The sequence below is a fragment of the Mobula birostris genome, chromosome 7, assembly GCF_030028105.1.
Source record: "Mobula birostris isolate sMobBir1 chromosome 7, sMobBir1.hap1, whole genome shotgun sequence".
In the NCBI taxonomy this organism is placed as follows: domain Eukaryota; kingdom Metazoa; phylum Chordata; class Chondrichthyes; order Myliobatiformes; family Myliobatidae; genus Mobula; species Mobula birostris.
In genome coordinates this window covers 9,364,448-9,388,967 of record NC_092376.1, presented here as the reverse complement: position 1 = coordinate 9,388,967, position 24,520 = coordinate 9,364,448, and the positions used below count along the sequence as shown (strand labels likewise).

Genomic DNA, 24,520 nt, shown 5'->3' with positions numbered 1-24,520 from the left:
GGTAACTGGGGACCTGAAGGGTAAATCTTTCCACGCAAGAGAAACTGGTATCTGCAACAAACTGCCAGAGGTAGTGGTGGAGGCAGGAAGAGAGACAATAATTAAGAGACATCCAGATAGAAACTTGAATGTGCAAGGGTAGAGAGGGAAATGGAATTAATGCAGGTAAGTTGGTTTAGTGTCAAAATATAGACATGACGTAGCAGGCAGAGGACCTGTTTCTAGAACATAGAATAGTACAGCACAGGAACAGGCTGTCCACCCACAATAGGTTGAATTCAATGGAGAATCTGTAGAATTCATTACTACAGACAGCTGTGGAGGCCAAGTGAGTGTGTATATACAAAGCAGTGTGTGATAGGTTCTTGATTCATAAGGGTGTCAAAGGTTATAGGGTGAAGTCAGCAGAAAAGGGTTGAGAGGGATAATAAATCAGCCATAATCAAATAATGGTGCAGACTCGATACTGTACAACTCTATCTTTCTATAATAATATACTGCACTATTAACCTTTCAGTGTAGACAAAGACAGAGAATAAAACTTTGCTTAAGACATGCAACAAGATCCTGACCATACATTGTCATTAACTATAATAGGAAAATGAGGAAAGAATTTTATTTCCTTTTCATTTCTTGGATGTTTCTCTAAGAACTGAAGTAATGCATACCAGACACATATGGTTAACCACAGCTCATCAATTCTGATGAAAATCCAAAAGCAAACAAATACTTACAGGCAGTAGACAAATATACAGCAGCTGTAGATCATGGGAAGTTCATCCAACAACTGTGGCAAAAAAAAGCAATAAATTTCACTCACAACACAGCACAATCGATATAAACCCAACATAAAATGCGGGAACAGCCTGTTGACATCAATTGCGTTATAAATTTTCCCACCCCAGTATACGTTAAATGAGTGAAACAATTCCCACAGAAGTTGCTAAAGAAAAAAGCTCCTTTGCTTCACCAGCATTTAAATGTTTACTTTAATAAAATGTCTCACAAGCCTAGAGTGAGTCTTAGTTTAAAAATGGGCCAGTGTATGCGGATAGGACAGTCAGGACATTGAAAGTCAAAACTAATTTGGTACAGGATACATCCAGAGGGGGTCTGATAGAGTTTTACAAGATTATGACTGGTTTAGATAAGGTGCAGACAGGTAGCCTTTCCTGCTAATGGATTGTTTAAGAACCAGGGGACAGCGATAAAAATTCTGGGCTAATGTGAGCAAAAACCTTCTAACTCAATAATGGTAGGGTGCTGTTGGACACATAATCAATCACAGCTTCTGAGGGGAAATTGCAAATAATTTGTTGGGCTTTTGGAAAATGGGATTGGTATGATTTCTGAAGCCGGCAGTTTAATATATATATTTGACAGAATGAAGGACCTCCTTCTGTCCCTCAAAAATAAGACCATAAAGACTGATTTATACTTCTGCGTCAAATGGACGCTGTAACCTACGCAAGTGGCCTACGCGCGTTGTGAGCATTTATACTTGTGCGTTGGTGTGTCCTTGTTGCTCTGCAATTTGGGCACATCTGCCCATGCAAGGTTTCATGGTCATGGTAGTCTTTCTCAGGGTAAACAAGTTTAAAGCGAGCGTCTTTTTTCGTAAAAGCGAAATGTATCCTCCATAATTTCGGAGGTCTGTAAAGCTTTATGGAAAGCATTGCAGCCAGAGTTCCTTCCCTGCCCTTCAGTCGCCCAATGGGAAGCTATTGCAGCGTAGAAGGAAATGCAATGCTACCAAGCGGACCAATCACAGTTGTTGTGGTCTGCATTGCTGTGGCACGTAGTTACATTTTGGGAGAGGTGCACGTCAGGCTACGGCGTAGGAATCCACGTAGGCTCTGCGTAGGGTTCGAGGCGACACCGTACTTACGGCGTCAATTTGACGCAGAAGTATAAATCAGCCTTAAGACATAGGAGCAGAATTAAGCCATTCAATCCATTGAGTCTGCTCTGCCATTCCCGCCCAACCCCATTCTCCTGCCTTCTCCCCATAATTTTTGACACCTTTACTAATCAAGAACCTATCAACCTCCGCTTTAAATATACCCAATGACTTACCCTCCACAGCCGAATATGAGAAAGAATTCCACAGATTCACTACTCTCTGGCTAAATAAATTCTCCCTCATCTCTGTTCTAAGGGATGTCCTTGCATTGAGGCCGTACTCTCTGGTTCTAGACTACCTCATGATTAGAACCATCCTCTCCACATCCACTCTATCGAGGTCTTTCAATATTCAATAGGTTTCAATGAGATCCCCCTTATTCTCTAAATTCCATTGAGTACAGGTCTAGAGCCATCATACATGCTCCTCATACATTGACCCTTTCATTCTCAAGATCATTCTCGTGAACCCTGCTCTGAACCCTCTCCAGTGACAGCATATCTGCTCACAATACTCCAAATGCCATCATACTAATGCTTTGTAAAGCGTCAGTATTGCATTGCTACTTTTCTATAATACCCATCTTAAAATGAATGCAAAGATTGCATTTTCTTTCCTTACGACTGACTCAACTGCAAGTTCAACTTCAACACAAAAGATTCAGATGGTGATGAGGAGGAGTACAGGAGTGAGATAGATCAGGTAATTGGGTGGTGTTGCAACAACCTTGCACCCAAGGCCAGTAAGACCAAGAAATTGATTGTGTACTACAGGAAGGTGAAGTCCAGGGAACACATACCAATTATCATCAAGGGATCAGGAGTGGAAAGTGTGAACAGTTTCAAGTTCCTGGGTGTCAACATCACTGAGGATCTATCCTGGGCCCAACATATTGATGCAATTACAAAGAAGGCATAACAGTGGCTATACTTCCTCCTGAGGTTAAGGATTGGTATGTCACCAAAGACACTCGCAAAGCAGGCTTCAATTATACCGGTGCCCAGGAAGAGCATGGCCACCTGCTTCAATGACTATCACCCAATAGCAGTTACATCCACAGTGATGAAGAGCTTTGAAAGGTTGGTGATTAAACATATCAACTCTTGCCAGAGAAGCAACTTGGATCTGCTCCAGTTTGCCTACCACAGCAACAGGTCCACAGCAGATGCCATCTCATTGGCTCTTCAACTCAACCCTGGAGCATCTGGATAGCAAAGACGGATAGATCAGGATGCTCTTTACTGGCTACAGCTTAGCATTCAATACCATCATCCCCTCAAAACTAACCCATAAGCTCCAAGACCTCGGCTTCAAGACCTCCTTGTGCAATTGGATCCTGTATTTCCTCACGTAAAGATTTTAGATGACACCATTATCGTAGGCCAAATCAAAGGTGATGATGAATCAGCAGACAGGAGGATAATTGAAATTCTGGCTGAGTGGAGTCACAACAACTCACTCAATGTCAGCAACACCAAGGAACCGATTGTAGATCTCAGGAGAAGAACAACAAAGGTCCAGGAGCCAGTCCTCATCGGAGGATCAGAGGTGGAGAGGGTTAGCTACTTTAAATTCTTAGGTGTTATTATTTCAGAGGACCTATCCAGTGCTCAGCATGTAAGCGCAATTACAGAAAAGCACAGCAGCACCTTTGCTTCCTTAGAAGTTTGCAGAGAATCGGCATGATATCTAAACGTTCGACAAATTTATATAGATATGTAGTGGAGAGTATACTGAGTGGCTGCATCACAGCCTGGTATAGAAGCATCAATGCCCTCGAACAGAAAATGTTACAAAAAGTAGTGGATACTGCCTAGTCCATCACAAGTAAAGCCTTCCCAACCATTGAGCACATCTACATGAAATGCTGTCACAGGAAAGCAGCATCCATCATCAAGGACCCCCACCACCCAGGACATGCTTTTTTCTCACTGCTGCCATCAGAAAGAAGGTACAAGTGCCTCAGGACTCGCACTATCAGGTTTAAGAAGAGTTACTACCACTCAACCATCAGGCTCTTGAACAAAGGGGATAACTTCACTCAACTTCAAGTATCCCAACACTGAAATGTTCCCACAGACAACGGAGTCACTTTCAAGGACTTGTCATCTCATGTTTTCGATATTTATTGCTTATTTATTTATATTACTGTTTCCTCTTTTTGCATTTACAGAGTTTGTTTTGCACTTTGGTTGGGCAGTCTTTCATTGATTCTGTTATGGTTGTAGCAAAAGAAAATCCTCCATAATGACAACCACCCCTCCAATTTAGTGTCATCTGCAAACTGACTGTTCATAGCACTTACAGACACATCAAAATCATTCACGTAGCTTATGAACATCCCAGCAACTATGGAAGTAGAGGAACACTACTAATTACAAGCAGCTATCACAAAAGAATCCCTCTACCATGATTTCCAACAAACATCAATTTCTCTAAATTTTGGTGTTCCTCCAACCCTTCTTCACCTCCTTCCCTTTATTCCAAGTCAATCGACCTCTCCAATCAGATTCCATCTTCTTCACCCCTTCGTCACATCCAGCTGCTTACACTATTCTCTGTCTCCTGTCCTCTCACCAAGCCCACCTATCACTGACCAGCTCTTGATCAACACTTTCCGTCCACCTTTCAAAACGGCATCTCTTACTGATGAAGGGTCTCAACCCGAAACATTAACTGTTGTCTACTTCCCTCCGTGGATGCTGTATTCTGCTGGGTTCTTCCAATTTTTTTGTGCGTTGCTCCAGATTTCCAGCATCTGCAATATTTTGTGTCTTCCCTACCATCATCAGCCTCCAATTACCTAGCTATTTTGGATTCAAATTGCTAACTTTTCCTGCATGCCATGGGCACCAACCTTTTCAACCAGCCTCCAATACAAGACTTTGTTGAAACCCGTATTAAATTTCATATTAACAACATTAACCACACTGTCCTCCTCAATACATTTTGCTACTTCCTTGAAAAGATTAGTTAATTTGGTCAGACAAGCTCTACCTTTGACGGCTTTTCTATGATGAAGAGTCTTGGCCCGAAACATCAACTGTTTCGATCTTTCCATAGATGCTGCTTGATTACTCCAGCATCTTGTATGTGTTGTTCTTGATAAAGTTATGTTGGCTCACTAGGTTTAAGCTCTGCCTTTCCAGGCAGTCATTATTCCAGTTGCTTAGATATTTTTCCCCAATAACTTTTTTAGCACAAACATTGGGCTCAAGTGTCTGTACTTGCCAGGTTTTTCTCTGCTACCTACACTTACTGTGCTCCAGTTGCCTGGTGATTCACTTATGGCCAGCACTGATGTAAAAATCTCAGCCTGAGCCCCAGTAATCTCCTGCTAAGCCTCTTTATGAATAATGCCGAATTGTTGTGCAATTCAATTGAATTGGAACAGTGTACAAGTTTAGTTGACAACTATATTTTTCCCATTACAATCCCGAAACTGTGCATGTTTTTAATCCAGGTATACCACCATAATTTGACATTTGCAAAGAAAACAATCTTTTCCTGCAATTAATGCTCTGTTCCAGAACACACCATAGTACTTGCAGGTACAGGACTTCTTGAAGATTGAGGGTTCAGCGGACAGCTCAGTTTTCTGTATTTTCTCTCCATTTAAAAGAAAGTTAACCCTTTCATTTCTTCTACCAAAGTACAAGATCATATAGTTCCAGACTTTATGAATCTGAAGAAACTTTTAGTATCATCTTTTATTTTATTGGAAAGCTTACTTTCGTATTCCATTTTTACCTTCTTAATGACTTATTTAGTTGCCTTCTGGTGGTATTTGAAAGCTTCCCAATCCTCAAACTTCTCACTAATTTTTGCTCCATTATATGCCCTCTCTTTAGCTTTTACGTTGGCTTTGACTATTCTTGTTAAGTCAAGTCACTTTTTATTGTCATTTTGACCATAACTGCTGGTACAGAACACAGTAAAAATGAGACAACGCTTTTCAGGACCATGGTGCTACATGAAACAATACAAAAACTACACTGAACTACGTAAAGCAACACAAAACTACACTAGACTAAAGACCTACCCAGGACTGCATAAAGTGCACAAAACAGTGCAGGCATTACCATGAACAATAAACAAGACAATATGCACAGTAGAGGGCAGTCGGTTGGTGTCAGTCTAGGCTTTGGGTATTGAGAAGTCTGATGGCTTGGGGGAAGAAACTGTTACATAGTCTGGTCATGAGAGCCTGAATACTTTGGTGCCTTTTGCCAGATGGCAGGAGGGAGAAGAGTTTGTATGAGGGGTGTGTGGGGTCCTTCATAATGCCGTTTGCTTTACGGATGTAGCGTGTGGTGTAAATGTCTGTAATGGCAGGAAGAGAGACCCCGATGATCTTCTCAGCTGACCTCATATCCGCTGCAGAGCCTTGTGATCCGAGATGGTGCAATTTCTGAACCAGGCAGTGATGCAGCTGCTCAGGATGCTCTCAATACAACCTCTGTAGAATGTGGTGAGGATGGGAGGGGTGGGAGATGGACTTTTCTCAGCCTTCGCAGAAAGTAGAGACACTGCTGGGCTTTCTTTGCTATGGAGCTGGTGTTGAGGGACCAGGTGAGATTCTCTGCCAGGTGAACATGAAGAAATTTGGTGCTCTACAGAGGAGTCGTCGATATTCAGCGGAGAGTGCTCGTTCTGTGTCCTCCTGAAGTCAACAACCATCTCTTTTGTTTTGTTCACATTCAGAGACAGGTTGTTGGCTCTGCACCAGTCCGTTAGCCGCTGCACCTCCTCTCTGTATGCTGACCCATCATTCTTGCCGATGAGTCACCACGGCTGTGGCATCAGCGAACTTGATGATGTGGTTCGAGCTGTGTGTTGCAGCACAGTCGTGGGTCAGCAGAGTGAACAGCAGTGGACTGAGCACACAGCCCTGGGGGGCCCCGTGCTCAGTGTGATGGTGTTGGAGATGCTGCTTCCAATCCAGACTGACTGAGGTCTCCCAGTCAGGAAATCTAGGATCCAGTTGTGCAGGGAGGTGTTCAGGCCCAGTAGGCTCAGCTTTCCAATCAATTTCTGAGGAATGATTGTGTTGAATGCTGAACTGAAGTCCATGAACAGCATTTGAACGTACATGTCTTTTTTGTCCAGGTGGGTTTGGTCCAGGTGGAGGGTGATGTCAATGGCGTCGTCCGTTGAACGGTTGGGATGGTACACGAACTGCAGGGGGTCCAGTGAGGGGGGCAGCAGGGTCTTGATGTGCCTCTCGACGAGCCTCTCGAAACACTTCATGATGATGGATGTGAGTGCGACAGGACAGTAGTCGTTGAAGCAGGACACTGAAGACTTCTTCGGCACGGGGACGATGGTGGCGGCCTTGAAGCACATAGGAACAACTGCACTGCTCAGGGAGATGTTGAAGATGTCGGTGAGAATCTCTTCTAGCTGGTCTACACATCCTCTAAGCACTCTGCCAGGAATATTGTCTGGTGCAGCAACCTTCCGTGGGTTGATCCTGCACAGGGTTCTCCTCACATCGGCCGCGGTAAGACACAGCACCTGGTCATTTGGAGGAGGGGTGGTCATCCTCGCAGCCACGTCATTTTCTGCCTCAAAACGAGCGTAGAAGTTATTCAACGCATCTGGGAGGGAGGCATCACCAGCATAGGCAGGGTGGTGTTGTCTTGTAGTTGATGATGTCCTGAATGCCCTTCCACATGCACTGCTGTCCTGACAGTGGCTGTGGATTCGCTGGGCGTGTGCACGCTTTGCCTCTCTTAGTCACAGCTGTGTCATCTTTCCCACAGAATACTTCTTCTTCTTTGGGATGCATATATCCTGTGCCTTCTGGATTGGTCCAGAAATTCCAGCCATTGCTGCTCTGCTGTCATCTCTGCCTGTGTTCTTTTCCAATCAATTCTGGCCAACTCCTCTCTCATGCCTCTGCAATTTCCTTTACTCCACTATAATACTAATACATCTGCCTTTAGCTTTTCCTTCTCAAATTTCAGGGTGAATTTAATCATATTTTGATCACTTTCCCCTAAGGATTCTTTTACTTTAAGCTCTCTAATCTACTCCAGTTCATTGACAACAACCAATCCAGAATAGCTGATCCCCTAGTGGGCTCAATCACGAGCTGCTGTAAAAAGCCATTTCCTAGGCACTCTAGAAATGCCCTCTCTTGTAATCCAGCACCATCCTAATTTTCCCAATCTACCTGCATGTTGACATCCCCCATGACTATTGTAACATTGCCCTTTTGGCACTTATTTTCTATCTCCCATTGTAATCTGTAGGCTTTCCAAACCCATGTCACCTTTTTCAAATGATTTGAATTCATTTTTTACCAATAGAGCAATGCCACCCCGTCTGCCTTCCTGCCTGTCCTTTTGATACAATGTATAGCCTTGGATATTAATCTCCCAGCTATAATCTTTCAGCCATGACTCGGCGATGCCTACATCATAACTGCCAATCTGCAACTGTGCTGCTAGTTCATCTACCTTATTCTGTACACTACGTGCATTTAGATGCAACACTTTCAGTCCTGTATTGGCCCTTTTCAATTTTGTCTGCCTTTTACGTTGCAACTCATCCTGTTGACTGCAATTTTTCCCTGTCAACAGACTCTCCTCTCTATACATTGCCTCTGTGTATAAACCAGTTACCTCATCTTCAGCACTAATATCTGCCTTTCCTATGATAATTCCTGCATTGAAATTTAGGCAGCTCAGGACACTAGTCATACCATGCGCAATCTTTTGATTCCTAACTTTGCCTGAGGTCTTACCAACATTTGCCTCCACAACCTCTCCACTAACTGTTCTGGCACTCTGATTCCCATCCTCCGGAACTCTAGTTTAAACTCCACTGTGCAGCATTAATAAACCTGCCTGCAAGGATATTAGTCTCCCTCCAGTTCAGGTGCAAACTGTCTCTTCTGTACAGGTCCCACCTTCCCTGGAAGAGAGCTAAGATCTTATGCGCTCCCTCCTACACCAACTCCTTAGCCACATTTTAAACTGCATAATCATAATCTTTCTAGTTCTTGCCTTACTAGCACATGGCATGGTAGCAATCCTGAGATCGCAACCCTGGAGGTCCTGCCCTTTAACTTAGCACCTAACCCCTTGAACTCCCTATGCAGAACATCTTCACTCATCTAACTCACATCATTGGTTCCTACATGGACTACAACTTCTGGCTGTTCACTCTCCCACTTAAGATTGCTGAGTACTCAATCCAAAATATCCTGGACCCTGAGAACCGGGAGGCTACATACCATCTGGGATATCTCGCTCTCACCCACAGAACTTCTGCCCATTTCCCTAACTAACGAATCCCCCATCACCACAGCTTGCTTCTTCTCCCTCCTTCCCTTCTGAGTCTCAGAGGCAGACTCAGTGCCAGAGACCCAACCACTGTGACTCTGCTCTTAGGTCATCCTCCCTACCCCCGACTATCCAAAGTAATAAATCTCTTGTTGAGGGGGATGGCTACAGGGTTACTCTGAACTGGCTGCTTAACTCCTTTCCACTTCCTGTCACCCTGTTTCCTGTGTCCTGCACTTTGGGTGTAACTACTTCTCTATACGTTTTATCTGTCACCCCCTCAGCCTCCTGAATGATCCAGAGTTCATCCAGTTCCAGCTCCAACTCCTTAACGTGGTTTGTTAGAAGCTGCAGCTGGTTGTATTCTCACAGTTGTAGTCATTAGGGACAATGGGGGTCTCTCCGCCTTCCCACATCCCACAATAGGAGCAATTCATTATCCCGCCTGTCATCCCAACTGTCCCTAGCCGAGCAGATATAATGAGAATGAAAAAACTTGAGCTTTTCTTTCCTTTGCGTTCTCTGACTGAAGCCTCGAAGAGCTAAAGCCTCAAGGTCACCACTCTGACTATGTCCACTCCAACGACCACAACTGCGATGATGCTGCTCCGCATGCCCCTGCCTTCCTTTAGTTTGCTCTTACTAATCAATGCCAGAAGCCGATTAGTCACTGGTCAAAGCTATATTACGCTGCCACGATCTGCTGCTGCTGCTGCCTTTTGTCCTCGGGCAGTGGACCAGAGTGAAGTCCCCATCTTACCACACTTCCAATGGTCAAAGCTCTATTATTTAGAGATACAACACGGTAACAGGTCCCATTGGCCCAATCAATTACACCATGTCACCAATTAACCTAACCCGTGTATCTTTAGACTATGGGAGGAAGCTGGAGCACCCAGAGGAAACACACATGGTCACAGGAAGAATGTACAAGCACCTTAAAGACAGCAGCAGAATTGAACCCAGATGCTGGTGCTGTACTAGCATTATGCTACTGCTACGCTATCGTAAGTGTAGGAAGAAGACCAACATTTTCCCTTCCCTCTCATGAGGTGCTAAAGGAAACTGACACCATTTCCTTCATCTAGTTAAAATGTATTTAATCTGCACAGCCAGAAATGTAACATTATCTGGAATACCATAAGACATTGGAGCAGAATTAGGCCATCTCATCCATCAGGTCTGCTCTGCCATTCTATCACAGTTGATTTATTATTCCTCTCAACCCCATTCTCCTGCATTCTCCCTGTAACCTTTGACACCTTGCCTAATCAAGAACCAATCAACCTTCGCTTTAAATATATCCAATGACTTGGCCTTCACAGCCATTCCTGGCAATGAATTCCGCAGATTCACCACTCTCTGGCTAAAGGAATACATTCTCATCTCACCCATTTATCTGCTCCCTCACTTCCATTCAGGGCCCCAAACAGTCCTTCCAGGTGAGGTAACACTGCACCTGCAAATCTGCTGGGGTCGTCTATTGTGTCCAGTGCTCCCGATGCAGCCTCCTCTACATTGATGAGACTTTTCCTAAATTGGGGGACTGCTTCTTCAGCCACCTCTACTCTATCTGCCAGAAGCGGGACTTCCCAGTGGACAAACATTTTAATGCCCATTCCCATTCCAACATGTCGGTCCATGGCCTCCTCTTTTGCCAAGATGAGGGCACCCTCAGGGTGAAGGAGTATTACCTTATATTCTGTCTGAGTAGCCTCCAACCTAATGACATGAAAATCGAGTTTGTCCTTTTGGTAAAAAATTACACCCCCCCCCCCGAACATTTTACCTCTTCTCACCTGTCTATTAATTCCCTCTGGGGCCCCACTTTTCCTTTCTCCTGTAAAATTCCTTCTTCTCCAGCCCTTTACCTTTCTCACCCACCTGGCTTCACCTATCACCTTCCAAGCTACCTCCTTCCCCTCCCCCACCATTTTATTCTGGCATCTTCTCCCTTCCTTCTCAGTCCTAAAGAAAGTTCTCAACCCAAAGCAACTACTATCCATTCATTTCCATAGATACAGCTTGACCTGCTGAGTTTCTCCAGCATTTAGTGTGTGATACCTTCTCACCTCTGTTCCAAAGGAACGTTCCTCTCTTCTGAGGCTTTAAGTACAGTCTGACCATGTCTTATAAAGCCTCAAATCTTAAATGAAATCTGAAATGTACTATCATAATGATTTAACAATAACTGTCATTCTCCCCTTTGAGTACATGTAAATTCATTATATTCCCCAGTTTTTTTTAAAAAAAAATCTTTTAATCTACAGTCTTGCTGTAGCAGTTGACAACAACTGCACACATTAAAGGAATCATTTATCAAAACTCTCTAGACTCTGGGCAGGTCCCGGCAGATTGGAAGATAGCAAATGTCACGCCACTTTTTTTTTTAAAGGATGTAGGCAAAAGACCGGCAACAATAGGCCAGTTAGCCTAAAATCTGTAGTTGGGAAAATGCTTGAAGCTGTCATTAAGGAAGAAATAGCGAAACATTTAGAAAGGAGTGGTTCCATTAGACAGACGCAGCATGGATTCAGAAAGGGCAGGTCCTGTTTGACAAACTTACTGGAGTTCTTTGAGGACATAATGAGTGCAGTGGATAGAGGGGAACAGGTGGATGTCATATACTTGGATTCCCAGAAGGCGTTCGATAAGGTGCCGCACAAGAGACTTATAAATAAGATACGGATGCATGGAGTCAGAGGAAGTGCATTGGCATGGATAGTGGATTGGTTAACCAATAGAAGGTGGAGAGTTGGTATAAATGGGTTTCTCCGGTTGGCAGTCTGTGGTGAGTGGGGTACCGCAGGGGTCGGTGCTGGGCCCACAGCTGTTTACCATTTACGTTGATGATTTGGAAGAGGGGACTGAGTGTAGCGTAGCAAAATTTGCTGATGACACTAAACTGAGTGGAAAAGCAAATTGCAAAGAGGATGTGGAGAGTCTGCAGAGGGATATAGATAGGCTAAGTGAGTGGGCCAAGGTCTGGCAGACGGAATACAACGTTGGTAAATGCAAGATCATCCACTTTGGAAGGAATAATAGAAGAGCAGATTATTATTTAAATGGTGAAAGATTGCAGCATGCTGTTGTGCAGAGGGACTTGGGAGTCCTTGTGCATGAATCACAAAAAATTGGCTTGCAGGTACAACAGGTTATTAAGAAGGCAAACAGAATGTTGGCCTTCATTGCTAAAGGGATTTAATTCAAGAACAGGGAGGTCACGCTGCAACTATACAGGGTATTGGTGAGACCGCACCTGGAGTACTGTGTACAGTTCTAGTCTCCATACCTGAGGAAGGATATACTGGCTTTGGAGGCAGTGCAGAGGAGGTTCACCAGGTTGATTCCAGGGCGAAGGGGTTAATCTAGGAGGAGAGATTAAGTCGCCTGGGACTATACTCTCTGGAGAACAGAAGAATGAGAGGGAATCTTATAGAAACATACAAAATTTTGAAAGGGATAGATAAGATAGAAGCAGGAAAGTTGTTTCCATTGGTAGGTGAGACCAGAACTAGGGGACATTGCCTCAAGATTCAGGGGAGAAGACTTAGGACGGAGATGAGGAGAAACTGTTTTTCCCAGAGAGTGGTGAATCTGTGGAATTCTCTGCCCAAGGAAGCAGTTGAGGCTTCTTCACTAAATATATTTAAGAAACAGTTAGATAGGTGTTTACATAGTAAAGGAATTAAGGGTTATGGAGAAAAGGCAGGTAGATGGAGATGTGTTTACAGACAGATCAGTCATGATCTTATTGAATGTTGGGGCAGGCTCGATGGGCTGGATGGCCTACTCCTGCCCCTATTTCTTAAGTTCTTATGAAAACTTAGTATAATGGAGGGAATGCAAAGTTATAAGCCAATAAGACCATAAGACAAGAGCAGAATTAGGCTATTTGGCCCATCAAGTCTGCTCCACCATTCAATCATGGCTGATTCTTTCTTCCCCTATTCAAACCCATTCTCTAGTCTTTGGTGCCGCGTTCAATCTCTACCGTAAATACACCCAGTGACCTAGCCTCCACAGCTGCCTGTGGTAACAAATTCCACAAATTCACCCCCCTCTGGCTAAAGAAATTTCTCTGTACCTCTGTTTTAAATGGACGCCCCTCTATCCTGAGGCTGTGCCCTCTTGTCCTAGACTTCCTCACCATCCTTTCCACATCTACTCTGTCTAGACTTTTTAACATTCAAAAGGTTTCAATTAAATTCCACCCTTATCCTTCTAAATTTCAGGGAGTACAGACCCAGAGCCACCAAACATTCCTTGATGACAACCCTTTCATTCTCGGAATTATCTTTGTGAACCGTCTATGGACCCTCTCCAATGTTAGCACATCTTTTCTTAGTTGAGGAACCCAAAATTCTTTGCAATACTTAAGGTGAAGCCTCAGCAGTGCCTTATAAAGCCTCAGCATGACATCTCTGCTCTTGTATATAACACTCTTGAAATGAATGCTAAGATTGCATTTGTGTTCCTCACTACTGACTCAACCTGCATCCACCCCATCTCCTTTTTAGCTTGTTCTGCACAAGGATTCCCAAGTCCTTTTGCATCTCAGATTTTCGGATTTTCTCCCTGTTAAGAAAACAGTCTGCACATTTATTTCTTCTACCAAAGTGCACGACCTTGCATTTTCCAACATGGGATTTCATTTGCCACATTCTTGCCCATTCTAACCTGTACCATATAGCATACAGTATAATAAAGCCTGGTTTATACTTCTGCATCAACGTGTCGCCGCAAACCCTACGCAAAGTCAACGCGGAACCCTACACGAAAGCTTGCGTTACTGCGACGCGCACCTCTTCCAAAATGCAATCGCGCGTCGTGGCAACGCAGCACGCAACAACTGTGATTGGTCCACTTGGTAGCATTACATGTCATCCTACGCTACAATAGATTCCCATTGGGCGACTGAAGGGCAGGGAAGGAACTCTGGCTGCAATGCTTTCCATAAAGCTTTACAGACCTCCGAAATTATGGAGGACATATTTCGCATGAAAAAAGACGCTCGCGTCTTGTTTACCCTGTGACTTCCATGACCATGAAGCCTTGCGTGGGCAGGTGAGTGTGCATGCGTGATGTGCGCGAATTGCCGAGCGACACAGACACACCAACGCACAAGTGTAAAAGCTCACAACGCACGTAGGCCACTTGTGTAGGTTACCGTGTCCAGTTAACGCAGAAGTATAAACCAGGCTTAAGGGACTACTTTATGTTTTAGTAACACATCGTTGAATGCGCTATTAGGCGCACATTGAGCATGCACTATTAGGTGCGTGTGTAGTACATGTGTGCCAAGTTCAGTTTCTGCCAGTAAAGAACCATGAACCTTAGCTCCCATCTCCAGCATTTTTACTAATAGCATTGTTGTGTAACCAGGCCACATACACAACAAACTGGCGACGAGGTTAATGAACCTACATCGTATCAGAACGCTGTGTTTTAATTGATAACGACACTCGGAAAAAGAGCACAAGGAACGAGCAAAGGAGCGGGAGACGGAGGCAGAGCGAGGCTGCGAGTCCAAAAGAAAGTGGGAGCACAGCCGGGGTCAGGAATGCCGGGAGACCAAGAGACACAGTCAGAGCCGCAGCACGTCCAGGCAAGACCACAGCTGACAGTGACCCCCAGCGGCTGAGGGTCTGCCTGCCCCAGAAGGGAGATAAAAAGGAGCGACACACACATCTAGATGGAGTGCGCTCGTGGTGCTAGCAAATAGGATACGTAAGTCAAAAGGAAAACAAGGGGAAAATGGGGCTAAACTAACTTAACAAAGATGGCGAGGATTGGAACCATTACAACATTTGATAGTGGCATTGAAGACCGGGCAACTTACATTGAAAGAATGGAGTTATATTGTGAGGCAAATAGTGTTAATGATGAAATGAAAGCCAGCAACTTACTCAGTGTTATGGGAGCAAAAACATACGGGCTGCTACAGAGCTTGTTAACCCCTGAAAAGCCAGCTGACAAAACTTCTCTTCTCTTTGGTATTCACCAATGAGAGGGAACTTGATGATGGTGAGGACAATATGAGTGAGGTTGATGTTCTGGAGCATGTTGATATTAAGGGAGAGGAGGTGTTGGAGTTGTTAAAATACATTAGGACGGATAAGTCCCCGGGGCCTGATGGAATATTCCCCAGGCTGCTCCACAAGGCGCGAGAAGAGATTGCTGAGCCTCTGGCTAGGACCTTTATGTCCTCGTTGTCCACTGGAATGGTACCGGAGGATTGGAGGGAGGCGAATGTTGTCCCCTTGTTCAAAAAAGGTAGTAGCAATAGAGCCTTATGTCTGTGGTGGGAAAGCTGTTGGAAAAGATTCTTAGAGATAGGATCTATGGGCATTTAGAGAATCACGGTCTGATCAGGGACAGTCAGCATGGCTTTGTGAAGGGCAGATCGTGTCTAACAAGCCTGATAGAGTTCTTTAAGGAAGTGACCAGATGAGGGTAGTGCAGTAGATGTGATCTACATGGATTTCAGAAAGGCATTTCACAAGGTTCCACATGGCAGGCTTATTCAGAAAGTCAGAAGGCATGGGATCCAGGGAAGTTTGGCCAGGTGGATTCAGAATTGGCTTGCCTGCAGAAAGCAGAGGGTTGTGGTGGAGGGAGTAAATTCGGACTGGAGGGTTGTGACTAGTGGTGTCCCACAAGGATCTGTTCTGGGACCTCTACTTTTCGTGATTTTTATTAACGACCTGGATGTGGGGGTAGAAGGGTGGGTTGTCAAGTTTGCAGACGACACAAAAGTTGGTGCTGTTGTGGATAGTGTAGAGGATTGTCGAAGATTACAGAGAAACATTAATAGGATGCAGAAGTGGGCTGAGAAGTGACAGATGGAGTTCAACCCAGAGAAGTGTGAAGTGGTACACTTTGGAAGGACAAACTCCAAGGCAGAGTACAAAGTAAATGACAGGTTACTTGGAAGTGTGGAGGAGCAGAGGGATCTGGGGATAAATGTCCACAGATCCCTGAAAGTTGCCTCACAGGTAGATAGGGTAGTCAAGAAAGCTTATGGAGTGTTAGCTTTCATAAGTCAAGGGATAGAGTTTAAGAGTCGCGGGGTAATGATGCAGCTCTATAAAACTCTGGTGAGGCTACACTTGGAGTACTGTGTCCTTTTCTGGTCGCCTCACTATAGGAAGGATGTGGAAGCATTGGAAGGGGTACAGAGGAGGTCTACCAGGATGCTGCCTGGTTTAGAGAGTATGCATTATGATCAGAGATTAAGGGAGCTAGGGCTTTACTTTCTGGAGAGAAGGAGGATGAGAGGAGACATAACAGAGGTATACAAGATATTAAGAGGAATAGATACAGCGGACAGCCAGCGCCTCTTCCCTAGGGCACCACTGCTCAATACAAGAGGACATGGCTTTAAGGTAAGGGGTGGGAAATAGTGGTTGGTGCGTGGAATGCACAGCCTGAGTCAGTGGTGGATGCACATACACTAGTGAAATTTAAGAGACTACTAGACAGTTATATGGAGGAATTTAAGGTGGGGGGTTATATGGGAGGCAGGGTTTAAGGGTTGGCACAACATTGTGGGCCGAAGAGCCTGTACTGTGCTGTACTGTTCTATGTTCTATGTTCTAAAATGTTCAAGCAAATAGTAGACACTCTCCAACAGCACTTAAACCCCAAACCACTGGTCATTGCTGAAAGATTTAAATTTCACAAACGGAATCAGAGCAAAAATGAAAGTGTTTCTGAATATTGTGCTGAATTGCGCAACTTATCAGAACATTGTCAATTTGGAGCTGGTCTATCGGACGCATTGAGGGACAGGTTAGTGTGTGGCATGCACTGTGAAACCACACAGAAGAAGCTCCTAGGTGAAAAAGACCTTACATTAGAGAAGGCGCTGAACATTGCAATATCAGCAGAAAAAGCAGCACGGGGTGCTTCAGAGGTACAACAAAAATCTCTGGAATATGCTATGAACAAAATTTCACTGAACAGAAATGAAGGAAAGAAATGTTACCGTTGTGGGAACGTGGGAACATGACACATGACCCTGATGACTGTTGGTTTAAAGACAAAGAATGCAGAATCTGTGGCAAACAGGGCCACACTAGCAGAGTATGCAAAGCTAGTGAACAGCAGAAAAAGGACAAAATACAGAGAAACAAGAAACCCCAGAAAGGAAACACTACAACATACACAAAATGGAAGAAAGCAGTTCTGATGGAAACAACTCAGACGAAAGTGAATTGTCTTGTCTACAACTTCACAGTGTGAAAGAGACAGATGATTGAAGAGTAATAAGGATCACTCCACAAGTGGTAGGCGTGAGACCGAAAATAGAGTTGGACACAGGCTCAGCTTTAACAGTGATCTCTGTACACGACTACAAATGACTGTTTTCTCACATACCTCTGAAACGAACTTAACTACTGCTAAAGACTTACACAGGACAGAAAGTGCGTCCCAAAGGTAAGATTTAAGTGACAGTGACCTACAGAGACAAAACACAGCAGCTGAACCTCTATGTACTGAAAAATGGAGGACCACCATTGCTGGGACGTGAATGGCTCAGGAAAATTCAGTTGGATTGGCACACCATCGAGGCCCTAGTTATGTCAACAAAGGAGGGCAGCTTAGTGGGAAAGATGTCCGCAGCTCTCCTCTCACCCATTGTCAACTATTACAACGACGAGGAGGAGCTAGACAGCATCGACAATGAGGACGAACGCAGTATCCGTGGCCACGACTCGGATGAAGATACAGAGGATGCAAGTGAGATAGATATTGCCAATAAGCAGGATGATGAAGACTACCTGGAAGTAAAAGAGCAGATGTACCAGGAGAAATTGACGTCTCTCAAAAGACAGCTACAGCAGTTACAGAAAGGCACTTTGCAGGAGTATCAGAAAAGGATGAAGAAACTAGATCAACAATACAAGGAAAGAATACAAAATGCAGAGCTTTTTCTGCATCTGGAGACAGAAAAAGTGGAAAGAAATTACATTAAAGAGAAGAGCGCAGCAGTGGAAGAATTTGAAGATAAAAAGATTGAGTTAGAAGAAAAGAAAAAGTTGATTGAGAATGAGAGGCTAACAATGGAACTCACAGGAGATTCTATGGAGGTAAAGCCAATAATGACTAGGAAACTAAGGAGGAGACCTAATGACCCTGTTCCAATTACAGACAAAAGTCGAAAACCTGCACCTGCACAGTTAAATTACTTGTTAACAGATGAACAGATAATGGAAGATCTGTGAACTCTCAATAAGCTTAAATCTCCGAAAAGACCAGCATCTCCTTCTTCTCCTGAGCATCTTCCCAGCACTCCTGCTGAATCACCAGCATAAAGATATGAAGCACAAATAGAAGATGGAAAGTTATATTACAATAAGAGATGGTATCATAAATGTAGGCAATCTAATTTGGAATCTAAGGAGAATACGAAGATTGGCTGTGTAATTAGCTTAATTGGAAAAAATGAGATATGGGTAAGAAAGACAGGTGGTAGCAGAAAGATGCATATATATCTAGGGCAGCTGCACAGAGGAACCTTCATTATACGGAGGCGATCTGCTGCCTAGAACTCTTAGCAAGTTGGAGGCGCACATCTTCTTAACTCCCTATGCTCAGAGGTCAACTTTTCATGACTTTTATATGGAAATCTGTATTAAAACAAACAAGATTATTGACGGACGTTACCTGGAGAGGCAGAGAAGACACCCCAGAGACTTGAGCTATAATTGGGTCTTAGACCAAAAATTTTAAAAAAGCTTATTATAATTTGATATTATTATGTTACTTTGTTATAACTTGATATTATTAAGTTACTAAGTAAACAAATGGTAGGCATTTGTATGTTAAGGGTAAGCATAACTGTTTAGCATATACACTATTAAAATAAAAGGGGAGGAGTGTACCGTATAGCCTACAGTATAATAAGGGACTACTTTATATTTTAGTAACACATCGTTGAATGCACTGTTAGGCACATATTGAGCATGCGCTATTAGGCGCGTATTGATCTGTACGTGTGTGCCGAGTTTGGTTTCTGCCAGTAAAGAACCATGAACCTTAGCTCCCGTCTCCATCGTTTTTATTAATAGCATTGTTGTGTAACCAGGCCACATACACAACATAACCCATCTAAATCATATAGTTATTACAGAAAGGGGTGATATCAGAATGTATAATCAGACCAGATTTTTGCAACTGTCACCAATTTTATTAAAGATTTTCTATTCCATGCCATTCTTGCTTGAGTAGATAATTTTCATACAACTCACGTTTATTTCAAAGTTCAAAGTAAATTTATTATCAAAGTATATATACGTCACCATATACAACATTGAGATTCGTTTTCTCATGGCAATACTCAGTAAATTCAAGAACTACAATAGAATCAATGAAAGACCAGACCCAACAAGGCAGACAAACAACCAATGTGCAAAAACAAAAGAATAAAATAAATAATGATTGTGTCTGTGCACAACTACATATCAATGAGATACAACCACGCATGTGGGAGATGGCTTTAACTGGTGTATTCACAAGGGAGAGACGGGGGAAGACAGAAAACGATACAAATGTGTAGACAACAGCGCATAGGCAGGCAACTGATTAATACATAGTGCTGGGGGGGCGGGTATTGCTCTAAAAGAAATAGATCCATACATTACACTTCCTCCTCCTTCAGATTAACGCATTATAAACTTGTATATATACAAAACATTCAATTTCTCTTACATAGCCCCATATTCCAAATAAACATGTTTTCACAATAACAGTCTATCACTAACTTCAGAATTCTAAAGATTCAGTCTTTTGGGTGGCATTCTGTTTCTTTCAGGATAGCATCTCTGGACCTATAGAATGGCATCAGGTTTGGCAGGGTCTTGTCAACAGTAACATTTTTGTCACACCTCTGGATATGTGGAGTGTCACACTGCTGTCAGAGAAATCATCACTGAGAGGCAAGTCCAGCAGCTGTAATGTATCCATCTTGTTGGATGCAATTAACTCAGATGTGTTCTTTGGCTGAACATCCAGTATCTGGTCCACATACTGTCTTCATGTCTGGTCTCCAACATCCACTGTGCACATCAGTGATCCAATTCTTGTAGCTATCCTACCAGGTGTCTCCTTGCCTTCTCAGTAATCATGTGCTGGGACTTCCTGTCCAATCTCAAAGCTGAATAGGCAACTGGCTGAACTGTCCATTCTGCCCTTCCCTCCTTAGATCTGGTTTCAGGAGGTCTAGGCAAGATCTCAGATTCCTGTTCATGAACAGCATTGCAGGTGTTTGATTTGTCATCACATGAACAGAGTTCCGGTACATAAGATGGAAGTATTCCACCTTGTGCTGTAGAGAAATGCCCTCCTTGACCATTGCTTGAATAGGCTTCTTGAAGGTTTGGATAAAGGTTCAGCTAACCTACACATTGCTGGGTGGTGAGGAGCTGACTTGAAATGTCTGATGCCTTTTTTCTTCATGAACAGTTGGAATTCTTCTGACATGTATTGTGGTTCATTGCCACTCACAATTTGTTCTGGTAAGCCACTCCTGGCGAAGGTGGTCCTCAAAGCACAGTCTTTACTGAGCTGATTGACTTCATTGGTATAACCTCCAACCACTTTGAATGAACAACCACAGCAATCAGAAACATGAATGACTCAACAAGATCAATAAGTACTCTTTGCATTGGTGAAGTTGACCACTCCCACAGGTGTAATGCTGCCTCTGGGGGTGCATTTTGAACTTTTTGGCATTCCAAACAGCTTTTGGCCAAGTTTTCAATCTATTTATCTATTCCCAGCCACCATAGAAACTCTTCATCTTGACTGCACCCAGGTGTCCTTGAGCAGATTTTCTAACACTCTGGTGTGCAGTTTAGAGGGAACCACAACACGAGATTGACACATCAGCGTTCTTTGACATACTGACAGTTTGTCTTGTCTCGCTGAGAACTCTGGAAACAGAGTTACCATGAACTGGCCATCCTTGCATGGTGATTTCATAGACTACTGACAATGTCAGGTCATTCCTTGTTTCCCTTTGTATCTTGGAATTTGTTATCGGCAAATGGTCCGCCAATGTGGTGTAGAACACTTTTGCTGGGTCACATGAAGACTTTTCTTCTTCAGTTGCCAATAGTGGAAGACGTGACAAGGCATCAGCATTGCTGTGTTGCTTGGTTATCTTGAATTCCATGCCACAAGAGTGGGCTCCTAGGAAATGTGCCCAACGTTGTAACCAGATCGCAGTCATCACTGGAATTCCCTACATGGGATTGAAAATGGACACAAAGGGCTGGTGATCTATCACTAGCATAAATTCATGTTCATAGAGGAAGTGGTGGAACTTGTTTATTCCTCATACTAGGCCAAGGACCTCTCAGTCGATCTAAGCTTAGTTGCGTTCTGCACTCGTAAATTACCCATAAGGGATGCATCACATGCCAGTCTGATGGACAAGGATGGGTCATAATAGGTGAGCAGTTCATTGCATGTTATTAGTCTCTCTGTCTTCTTGAATGCTTTTTCGCATCTTTCTGATCATTCCTACTTTGCTCCTGTCTGTAACAGTGTGTTCAATGGATGCAGCACTCTTGCAATGTTTGAGAGAAACTGGTGGTAGGAGTTTACATAGCCCTGGTATGACCTGACACATTTACCGGTTTGGGTGCCTGTAGTGCTGCTTCAGTCTTCTCTTCTGACCTATGTAAGCCATGCTTATCAATGATACGTTCACAAGATGAGATTTCATTTTTGAAAAACTCGTGTTCTCTCTCTTTGCATGCAGACCATACTCACTCAGCCTAATAAGCACTTTACCAAGGTTCTGGAGGTTCTCTTCATCATTTTTGATAGTCATGATGATGTCATTAAGGTAACATGCTGTACCTGGGATACTTGGAGTACCTGTTCCATTGTCCTTTGCCAAATTGCTGGAGTTGATGCAACACCAAAGACAAGATGATTATTCTGGAGAAGTCCCTTGTGAGTGTTCATTGTGATGAACGTCCTCCTTGACTTCTCAATCTTCATTTGCAATTATATTTGAGACAAGCCAATTATTGAAAACCTCACCCCACCTGCCAAAGATGCAAAAATGTCTCCTATTTGTGGCAGAGGATATTGCACAGTTTGCAGCACTAGGTTGATGCTCACCTTGAAATCCCTATATGCGAATGACGCCAGCCTTCCCTTTTTTGATCCCCAGGACAACGGATGTGGCCCAATCGTACCACTCAACCTTGGACAGAATTCCAGATGCCTCCAAGCTCTGCAGTTCAGTATCCACTTTAGTACGTAGCGCATAAGGCAATAGATGCATTTTATGGAATCTTGGTATTGCAGTTTCATCCAGTTCAATTCTGACCTTCATGCCTTTGAGTTTACCAATCCCTTCTCAAACACCTTCTGAGAAGCATTAAGCCACTGGTTAGTGCTATCATTTGGGCTGCCATTGTCTATTGATATCACACTAAGAGCTTTGATTGATTGCTAGTTTCTCAATCATTCACATCCAAAAAGTGCTGGCCCGCCATTTTTCAATACATAAAGCTCCAACTGCTGTGTCTGGCCTCCATACATCACACTTACTTTCAGTTTGTCTTTGGGAAACACTTTTTTCACCTATGTAAGTCTTGAGCATCAATGAGGTCTTCTCTAATGGTATCTTAGAAAGCAGTCTATTGTAGTCAACCTTTAGAATTATGGACAAAGCTGACCAGTTCCATTTTCAGTTTTACACCAGACACATCTGTTGTGATCCAGCTGATTTTGTGACCTGCTTCAGTTATACTATGCAGTTCTAGGCATGACAGTTCACCTTTGTCAGACTCTGTGTTGTCCGATTCTGTTTTACATTCAGTAACTTTATGCATTTGCCTAGTTCTGTGTTTGAGACTTTTTACTTGGCTGTGCTTTCTGTCTACCTTGCATATTCTCTCTGTGTGACCTTGTCTGTGACAGATTCTGCAGAATTTTTCTTTAAACCAATAGTCATTTGCATCATGGGAAGATTTGCCACATTGATAACATATTTGATGTTTTGCACCATTCAGGGACATTTTGTGCATTTCACATTCTAACCTCGTTTTATGTAGTTCTACTGCATCCTTTGCTGCAGTCTTTAATGATATTGCAATGTTCAATGCCCGTTCTAAGGTTAAGTATCTTTCAGACGCTAGTGTCCTTTGAGTGCTTTGACTTTGCATGCCACATACAAGCCTTAATGTATCAGAAAGCCCATCTCTAAAGTCACAGAACTGGGAAAGTTTGTGCAGTTCTGCAATGTATTCAGAAATGCTTTTCTCTTTAGACTGGTTCCTTCCAAAAAATGTAAATCTCTCAGCTATTGCCAACGGTTTAGGTGCAAATGATTTTTTTTTAATTGTAACAATTTCATTGACTATCTTGCTTGCTGGCTTTTCAGGAGTTAATAGGTTGCGTAAGAGACTGTACGTCACTACACCCATTAAGCTAAGTGCAGGGGCTTTCTTTTACTCCTCCACGTTGTTCGTGTTGCAATACAGTTCAACTCTCTTGATATGTGACTCCCAGCCTTCATTAGTGCTCTCAAATCCGTCAACTTTCCCAACTGAGGCCATTCCCACGTTACTTTCACTTTAAATTCAGCACGTTTTTCACTGTTACTCATGGGATCTTCGGCTTTCTGGTGCTGTTTAACTCTTGCTGTTCTGTCCCATAACTGTCGGTGCAGTTTTGTGATATTTTCTGACATTCAGGTTCCTACTCATTGCCAATTTGTTGTGTCTGTACACAACTACATATCAATTAAATAAAAGCACACACGTGGGAGAGGGCTGTAGCTTGTGTATTCACATTGCAATGAGATACAGAGATAGGGAGAACAATATGTACATAGAGACAACAGTGCATGTGCAGAAAAGAGATAAATAATTAGAGCTGTGGGGGGGGGTCATTGCTCTAAAAGAAACAGATTCATACATTACAATAATAAATAAATAAATAAATAAATAAGCAAGCAAGCAATAAATATCGAGAACATGAGATGAAGAGTCCTTGAAAGTGACTCCATAGATGGTGGGAATAGATCAATGATGGGAGAGTGAAGTCAGCTGAAGTTATCCCTCTGGTTCAAGAGCCTGATGGTTGAGGGGTAATAACTGATCCTGAATCTGGTCTTGTGAGTTCTGAGGCTCCTGTATGGCAGCAGCAAGAAGAGAGCATGGCCTGGATGATGGGGATGGGACTCCTGATGATGAATGCTGCTTTCCTGCAGCAATGTTTTGTGTACACGTGCTCAATGGTGGGGAAGGCTTTACATGTGATAGTCTGGATCTTATCCACTACTTTTTGTAAGGTT

The 24,520-nt window shown here is 43.3% G+C and overlaps 1 protein-coding gene and 1 pseudogene across 2 annotated transcripts in view; one reads left to right on the top strand and one right to left on the bottom strand.

The window, feature by feature from the left end:
- The window catches only part of acer3 (alkaline ceramidase 3), a 309,653-nt gene that overhangs the window by 159,998 nt on the left and 125,135 nt on the right, over positions 1-24,520 (bottom strand). For both annotated transcript variants that reach the window (XM_072262601.1, XM_072262600.1), the window contains exon 4: positions 735-787. In XM_072262601.1, the coding sequence (XP_072118702.1) occupies positions 735-787 (53 nt within the window). The remainder of the gene's footprint in view (positions 1-734; positions 788-24,520) is intronic.
- LOC140200657 (sin3 histone deacetylase corepressor complex component SDS3 pseudogene) lies at positions 17,811-18,749 on the top strand (annotated as a pseudogene).